Here is a 9,291-nt window from a genome sequence, read left to right as displayed (position 1 = left end):
CCACACCAAAAACTAGTTTTTACTTGAGTTACCTAGTATTTTTCTTCATTACTTTATTGAACTAAGAAAAAAGTTTAAAAACAAAGTAGTCCTGATTACATTTTAGCACAAAATTTAAGTTTAGTTTAAAGGAAATTTTTAAATGTGAGAACTCATTATAATTGTATTAAAAAAACTACGATAAGTCAAATGCAACTATTTTATACTGTACTTAAAATTTTGTGGTTTACATACAACTTATTATGTTTCATAGAACTATATTTATAAAGTTTTAGTCTTTTCTTCTTTATATAAAACTTTTTAAAGTTAAAATAGACATTACAACAATTTCAAAATAGAATATTTTAACAAATATTTAAAGATTATCAACACAAGCAACATACCAAAGTTCTAAGTTTAAAATTCTCAGTCACATTTTAGTTTAGTCAGCGTTGGCTCATTTGTAATGACTATTCACTAAGTTACTAATTCAGCATTTTACAAGTTTGACAAGTAAGAAATTAAGCTGTTTAATGTTACTTACTACTAAATGTCTTTGTGACAACTATTTGTTGGTTATCAATTTTCTAGCTTGTTTAGAATAATAAAAATTGTTTTTTGCCTTATTTATTATTTTTCAAACCTAAAAACTTTTACTTTGATTAGTTAAATGTAAAATACTATTTTACAATATGCAAGTTAATTATTTTCAACTTTAATAAGGCTCTAAAGTATACTAAGCTGTAAAAAATGTATATAATATTAAAGGTATGTAATACTGTTAAGTAATGAGTTATATTCAATATTTAATTGTATGTTAAGTTATAAACATTTAAATGACCAGAACTTAATAACTATAGGTTTTTAACATATTTTGTTTGAGTTTGTATTTTAGCACATTCTTTTGCCCTTATTCTAAAATATTTAGGGAGTGCTGTAAAAAATTTTAGTAAAATAATAACCAAATTAAAAGTTTTCATTTTTATAAACATTTATAAATGCTGTGCACAAATTTTTACAGAAAATTAGAAAAACAAACTACGCACAACTTAGTTAAAAAAATAACTTAAAAGTTTATAATCATGTATATATTATATAAAAGTATTATTTTGACAACTGGGTATGTTGTCTTCAGTGTAATACAGTATTTGGTCCAAGCAAAGAGTACTCTGTATGGAATTTAATAAATATTTTACAATAAAGAAATACTTAAAAAAAAATATTTTTTTAAGTCGGAAAAAAACTTAACTAGTTGAATGGTATTTGAATTTTAAATTTCTCAAGTTTTTTGGTAGTTTTAAAAAATCTACAAAAAGTTTGAACACAATTATGTACAAATGAAATTTTTATTCAAGAAAACATTGCACACTGTTTCATATTCAAACGATAAAATATAAAATAAATTTACATGGAAGTACTTTTCTTTGAATAAAAAGCGATAAAAAATTACAACTTTATTAAAATTCGTAAAAACTGTATCTTAAGGGAAAGGATTATGACTCATTAGACAACTTATTAAATGTGAAGGATTAACATACTTTCTATCATATAAATTTTGAAAAGAAGTATTGAAGTTATGAATCATGCGAAATGTAATCATATTTTAACAAAAGTAAAACAACCATGTCATCTATCGCACTTATCTGATGGTGGTTCTGTTGGCGTTGCTGCTCGCCAGCCACCACTGCCAGCTTGCCAGCACAAGGGTCACGCCGTAGAGGCCTGCAGCAGTGAAGCAGTTTGATGCCGAAGCGTCGTAAGCAGCATACACCTGATCCTTGCTGTGATATGAGAAAAATTGTATATTTTTTTATATTATTACACTATTATTATTATTCTTTAAATTTAAATTTTCAATTTGTGCTTTTGTTGTTTACTTGGTTAACATAAATGAAATTAGTGCTTTGAGTATTATAACCAAAAATAACTAAACAAAATATATCTAACCTGTACACTACATCTAGTTTTAAATAGGTTAGTCACTCTTTAAAGCCAAAAAAACAGAGTTTATTTAAAAGATATCAGAAACAAAATTTGTGTTTTTGGCCAAATTTTTTTATAGTAAGCATTTATCGCGCACAGAAGTTGTGCACATGATATATTTTAGTATACACAGGAAAAATTTTGAGTTAAGAAATAAGTTCAAGTAAGTGCATAAAAAGTCTAGTTCTATTTTTTAATTAATTGTTTAGTTTTAATAAGCTTTAAAATATTATACGGCTATAAAGTCAAGTAAAACTTGTTTTTATTATTATTATTATTGTTCTCAAATATTATCAGTGTTTCATTTTCTACTGTTCATAACCACTGGTTTTGGCTTAAAATACATACATATACTTTATTTTTAAATTGGTAAGACCGGGACTGTAGATATGTTCTTTAACACTCTATGTGTACAAAAGGCTATAAAAAAATACTTTAGTATTTCGATTATATATATATTCTATTATAGTATATTCTAATTTAACCTAGACCAAAGTAAAAACAAAAACTTTGCCTAATAATAAAAATTAACACTGTGAATATAACAAAAAATAACAAAAGACCATAAGTTTACTACAGAAATAAAAACATTTATAATTGAATTAACTCAAACACATTAAAATCTAATGAAACACTAGGATTAGTTGTTAAGATACCTCAAAAAATTTCAAACTATCTTAACACAACTAATAAAGGGGTTATAATGAAACTGACTATTTTAGTGACTAGAAAATCAAAACTTTTAAAGTAGAAAATTAATTAAATTTATATACAGTTGAGTAGAGATAGGTTTCTTCTTTTCAAAAAAAGTAATTTTCTGCTTTTAATAATTTAAAAGTTATCAAAATAAAAAGGCCGTAACTTTTTGCTTAAAAAAGAAGTTAGGAAATATTTCAGGTAATTTTTAAATAGAAAACTACTAAGATTTTGACCGCTTCTAAACTTATATAACTTTTAAAACACTTGTAGCAAAATCAATGAATTAAAGTTTTGAAAAGAAAAAAACAGTTCTACTTAAAAATGTCAAATTAAATAGTCAATTACTGTACTTGAGTTGGCCTAAAAATAAAAAAAATTCAAACTATACTGAGTTAGCCTGAATGTGTGCAACCTTGTTTTAATAAACTAGTAGATTTATACGGGCAAAAAACTTTCATAAAAAAGTTTTATAATGAAAGTTTAAAAAAATCTTCCAAAACACTTTTTTCTATATTTTCTAACTTACAGGGTTGCAAAATGTTTTTAGCAAATTTTCTCCAGTTTTCAACATTACACGATTTAGGGTCTATTTTTACTTAAAAATTAAGTTTCGAGTTAAAAACTGTGATTTATCTAAACGATAGATTTTTTGTGTCAATTCAAAAATTTACTACTTCACATGTAAATGTTGTTTATAATGCCAGGTTTTTTATTGACTTTAGTTCAAAATTCGAGGTTTTTTAGTGATTTTTGTTCAAAATTCCAGGTTTTTTAATTATTTAATAAGTTCTAGGTTTTTCCATGATTCCAGGTTATTTGGCAACCCGGTAACATATGCAAAAACATTTTGTAATTAAAAAAAAAAATTGTATCAGACACTTTATATAAAACTGATTCCATTTTAAAAGTTAATTGAAATTTTATGATCCATAAAATTTTTCTCTAGTGTAAGGATGGGCATCTTTTCTAGACAAAAGGTCAGATTAAGAAAAAAAAATTTGGCAGTCAAATAATTTAAAAAAGACAAAAAAAAAAAGAAATAAGCTGTAATGAAATGATCATTTAACAAACAGTAATGTGTATTGAAACAAAAATTGAGAGCACATTCTGAAACATTTCTTAAAAAGTCTTTTTTATTTCTTTTGGGTAAGCAGTTTTCAGATAAAAAATACTTCACCTGCCAGTTCCATTAGTACTTAAAGAGTCAGCTGAGAGTCAATGTAAATTTTTGTAAAAAATGTTTTACTCCCTATGCCTTTTTTAATTACAACTTTATGTGATATGCTACTCTTAAATAAATAAAAAAGTTACATCGAAACTTACTAAAACTTTTTTTTTGATAGATCAGTAGGTATCTTACTCAGCTAAAATTTGAAAAATATAGATTACAAACTATACGCTAAAATTTAGTAATAACAACACAAAAATATTTAATGACTTGTTTAAATATGTGTTTATTCAAGAAAATCACCATTCAAAATGGGTGCACGACGACAATTCAAATTCTTATTCTAAAAAGTTATTGTGAATCATCTATCTAAAAAAATCTTTTTTAACATCATAATGTTAATAATTATACTTGAATATACTTGAACCTTTTTTTTCAAATTTCATTAATTAAAAGATACAGCTTAAATAAGTTTTAAAGATACTAAATTTTTTTGTAATTAATAAATTTATATTTTTTTATAAATATTTTAAAAGGAACATCATAATCTTATTTGTCAGACCTACATGGGATTTTTTTTCAACTTTTAAAACTTTTTGAGATTTGAATTCTTAAATCTGTTTTAAAAAGAATTTTAATTGTCATCTTACCATTCAATATACCTTGTTCTATACTTCTATATAAAACTTCAGATTCTGAAGAAGAACATTCCTAAAGCACTGTTTGCCAAGTCAATTAACATTCTGAAAAGTACTAAATAGTATGCCTTTTAAAATGGTTTAATTAGTTTGTTGTGGTCTAAGAACAACAATAAATAGTACCTGAAAATCAACAATAACAAATTTCAGATTTAGCAAGCTCTAAACAGCACTCAAGTGGTTTCAGCAAGATAGTGTTACTCCCCACACCTTAAAATAACCATTTGCATAGTAAAAACAGTGATAACATTATAATATTTAAGTTTCTCAAGTCTTCCTCCTGATATGTCAATTATAATTTGTGAATTTTTCGTCTGTATCTTAATTGCTATATATAAAAATTTTATTCTTCAAAAAAATCAACTTGCTTACAAATCATTGATTACTTCAAGCAATAATAATTTTATATATAAGCATAGCTAAAACAGAATTTCTAGAAAAATTATGACCTGAAGTGGTTATTGTGACCATAGTACATTTTTCTCTTAAGTAACATTTTTAAAAGCCATCAACTCTAAATGTTCCTAAACTAAAACACTAAGGCATTTGTAATAAGAACATTCCTAAGAGAAAAATGTGAAGCATCATTAAGAAATTTGAACACATTTTTAGTTGTCAGTGAAACAAAAAGGTTATATTAAAGAGATTTGGCTATTTTTAATTTGACAGCTACACAAAACTTAACTAATTTAGTTGAAATTTTGTGTGAATGTGTAAACTTTAAAACTTACATGACATTTTTTTTTTGTCTTACTTTAAAATTTATAAGATATGCTATTCCTTATATAAAAACAAATTCATTCATGTAAAAATTGTTTATAACTTTTTTTCGTAGTTATAATATAAATTAAGAACGAAGAGAGTGAACATAATTAACGTCTAACTAAAACTTTTGTATTAAATAACTAAAGTATAAATAAAATTAATTTGTTTCGTTAATTGTTAACATATACAAAACTAAGAAGATATTGAAATTATAGTTTAGTTACATTATTAATAAAACCTTAAAGCACTAGTAACCTAACACTATTATAAATTTTGGGTGCATTTGAGATTTCTCTTAAAATATTTGAAAATTAAAGCTTTTATCAAAGGAAAAATTATGAAAAATATTTTATACAACCTCCATACTAAAATATTTTAAATGTATAAGGCAATAACAAAATTGTAGAAATTTGCAAGCTGAGTAAATTTCACTTAGTAATTTATTGCAATTTAAAACTAGACAGTCGAAAAACAAGACTTATACAACTTTGAAAACTGAGAGTTGAAATAAATGAACAATTAACAAATTTTGTATTACTTAAATTAATATGGTTTTGAACTCTAGTGTCTATGCTCTTAAAACCATTGGCTTAAAATTAGTTTATAAAATTGCAATATATATAACATTTAGCTTAAAAATTCATACAATAGATAACTAAAAATTAGTCAACTTATAGCCTAAAAAAATAAAATCAAGGGAATCCAGTGTTTTTATAGTTTTTTTCAACTTATTGGTATGTAGTGTTTTTTATTATGTACAGTTGTAATTATTTAATTAAATTTAGTGCATAAAAGAACCATAATTAATAAAGACTTTTTGTAAATTTATAGTCAAAAATTTATGTTAATGAACTTGAAACTAAATTATTAAATAGCTAAAGTTATAATAGATAAAATTAAAATGAATTCTTTAAATACTAAGTATAAAATACAAAAGAAAAGTTATACTTTACAGCTTTGAACACAAAAACTAACTCTTTAATAACAGCTTTATCATCAAAATCCAAATTTGTATCCAAATACAAAGCTGGTGACCTCATTTTGTATGCACCTCCTAACGCCAACTGTAAAGTATAATTTAATCTACACAAGTTACTTATAAACCATATATTTGAACAATAAAACTAATCTTGACAATTTTGTTTGATATTTACTTAAATACTAATAAACGTATAACTATGATGCTAACTGAACTGAAAAAAAAAATTATTATGCCAAAGATTTTTTACTAATTGTATACAAAAGATTTATTTTATTAACTAAAGATTTTATGTTCTTTTTTATTTTATAATAAAATTTTAATTAAGTTATATATTATTATATTTATAGTTTAAACTGGTGGATAAACTTTAATAGAAATTAGCTTATTATAAGCAAAACAATTAAAGTAAGTTTAAAACAAAACTAAATTACTTAAGGGCATAGTGGTTAAAACACTTTTTTCACAAACTGATCTTATTTTATAGAGTTTTTCTAAGCTTCAAGATGCTGTTTACAATTTAAAAATAATCAATATACTTTATAGCCGGTCCAATTTGGAGGCAACAATAGGTTCTTTATGGGAGGCGCAAACTAAAATGGCAAAAATAAACTATTTCACTAAAAATATATCTTCTCCTACGTTTTTGGATATAACTACCTTAAAACTTCAGGAAGTGTTCCTTGATGTATTAAGTAAATTCTGTCAGAAAGAATTTTATAAAAATAAAAATTTTATATAAAAAAAAGTTCTTTTTTTCTAATTTTTTCTGACAGAATGAAACTAAAAGAACTAATTAATAATATTTGTATTGTACAAAGTAGCCTAACCTTGCAAAATAATGCAAAGAATACTACACACAAATTCACTTTTGACAAAGTTTAATGTGACCAATATAATGTACAGTTAAGATTTCAATGATAATAACTAAAAACACTAAAAATTTAAGTACAAATTCTTTAGTGTCTTTTTTAATTTTTGGTCAAATAATATGTGCAAGACAGGCAGTTTTAATTTAATAAACTTTAACTCATACAACAACTTTTATGACAAGATAGAAAATTGAATAATACATTGATAATACAATTGAAAAATTGAAAACAAAAAGTATTTTAACATCTGTAGTTGCCTGGATTTTTAGTTTCACAAAATCTTGTGTGGAAGCATATTATTTTTATTGCATAACTAGTAATATATTATATTTTATTTAAATTTTTTATCAAAACAAATAATGAAAAATTATCAAGAATCCTGGTAGACACTTTATTTTAAAAATCTAGCATTTTGCTTAAAAGTTAAGATTGTTGTTTAAAACACTGCAGTTAAAATAAAAAACTCACCAGCATGATAATGCCCCAAACACTCAGACAGAAGAGTAGCTGAGCTTTGAGCTGTGTCATCAACTGTAAACCCATTTTATATTTTAAAACCAACTGTAAAATAAAATGAAAAACCAAAAAAAGTTTTGAAAATCAATATTTATAAAATAGTTTAAGAAATACTTAAAGCAGTAGTAGTAGTAGTAGACTTTGTTTTTTAGTATGTTTATTGAACAACAAAATAAGAACTTATAATAATCAGTCCTGGTATACATTTTTTTTGCTTTTTGAGTTGTAAACCACTCAAAGTTTAAAGCCTTGTCTAGGACAGTAAAAGCACAAGTATAAAAAAGATTAAGTGATCAAAAACTAGTTTTCTACTGTGTTCAAAAATTCAGGATTTGGAAAAGGGCTCTATCTGCTTGGATTATTTTTTAATTTTTTATGGTAAAAAATAAGTCTCAAACTCAATCTTTGCAACAATAAACTTTTTTAGGGCCTTTAGATTAAAGAACTGGTTAATATATTTTTTAATTTAGCTTAGCAAAATCCAGATCTTTAACCTACATTTATATTCGATCAGAACTAGTTATGATTTTTTTTAAAATCAAAATCCAGCCATAGCCTGATTTAAATTCATTTTCTTTAAATCAAAGCCTGGTTGAATCAAGATCTTAGTAAGCTATGGTCAGTTCTACCACTTGAAAACAGTTGAACACTACTGAAACTAGCTAAAGTGAATACAATTTAGCATGTGTATATTTAGATATCTAAATAAAACTTTTCACTCTTAAATAAATTTCATAACAGCAATACAGCACAGAGGTGTGCATACAATTTATTTTTCCTTGCACAGAAATCTTTGAAGGATAAAGTGGTAACAAAATATATACAAAACAAGTCTTGTTTGAACTTTTATTGTTATAAAAATTTAATTTTACTCACTAGGGTGTCACTCTTAAAAATAATAAAGCCACCCTAGTGACAAAAAAGTAGCCTGATTCAGATTGAGACTTTAATAAACGTCTGTTGTTGTTGAGGGAAGAGTAAGTCTGATGTTTTTCTACCAAGTAAAAAAACAATTGAACATCAAGTATTAATGGGGTAGGAAAAATTACATATGATGTAACATACTGGTAATTGCCAAGAAAAAGTTTACTATTACAAAGGGGAGAGTGAATGACATTCTTTTACCAAAATAAAGTAGTTTTAGTCATGAATACAAGGTTCACACTAAAATTTCAAAGAAAAATTTATAGAGGAATCCATAAAATATAGCAAATTTATAGGAATTTATCAAAAAAAAACAATGAATTTTAAACGTTGCAAACATTTTTTTAAGGAAAATAAAGTAAATATATCATTAACTTTTTGTAAAAACAGTTTCAATGAGGAATTTATAAATTTTTGAAGGTTTCTGAGCCCTAATTTTAGTCAATCAGCAAACTTAAGGTAAGATCAGGTTTAAAATAAAAAATTAATCTGCTAGGTGGCTCCACAGAATCAAAATTTTCTACTGAGATTAAAAATGAACTGATTTAAAAAAATAGTTAATTTTTTTACATGTTTTTTCAGTGTTAATGTTTTGACTTTCAAATTTCAATCACCTAGCAAAAAACTTAATTTATAGGGATTTTGAGGGAATTTTAGGGAAGTTGGAACCTGTGAATACAAATAAAATTAAGCTCAAATACTAAGATA

General features: G+C 24.6%; 1 protein-coding gene across 1 annotated transcript; it reads right to left on the bottom strand.

The window, feature by feature from the left end:
• Positions 1-953: 953 nt before the first annotated feature.
• Positions 954-7,724, bottom strand: LOC145834713 (ribonuclease kappa-B-like). The gene is made up of 3 exons (XM_082942211.1): positions 7,612-7,724; positions 6,268-6,356; positions 954-1,760 (listed from the first exon to the last, which is right to left on the bottom strand). Exons 1-3 carry the CDS (start codon positions 7,684-7,686, stop codon positions 1,619-1,621), a joined length of 306 nt encoding a protein of 101 aa, XP_082798337.1. The 5' UTR covers positions 7,687-7,724; the 3' UTR covers positions 954-1,618.
• Between the last annotated feature and the right edge of the window lie 1,567 nt (positions 7,725-9,291).

The sequence above is a fragment of the Thalia democratica genome, chromosome 4 (assembly GCF_965202585.1).
Source record: "Thalia democratica chromosome 4, ktThaDemo2.hap1.1, whole genome shotgun sequence".
Taxonomy (NCBI): Eukaryota; Metazoa; Chordata; class Thaliacea; order Salpida; family Salpidae; genus Thalia; species Thalia democratica.
This window is presented reverse-complemented; position numbering and strand designations above follow the sequence as displayed.

What these genes read in the sequence shown, in the direction of transcription:
- LOC145834713 (XM_082942211.1), bottom strand. Translation starts at nt 7,686, where the DNA reads ATGGGTTTACAGTTGATGACACAGCTCAAAGCTCAGCTACTCTTCTGT. An exon ending in TTTGGGGCATTATCATGCTG is followed by an intron (nt 6,357 to 7,611) that starts GTGAGTTTTTTA and finishes TATACTTTACAG; the next exon opens with TTGGCGTTAGGAGGTGCATA. An exon ending in GATAAAGCTGTTATTAAAGA is followed by an intron (nt 1,761 to 6,267) that starts GTTAGTTTTTGT and finishes CTCATATCACAG; the next exon opens with CAAGGATCAGGTGTATGCTG.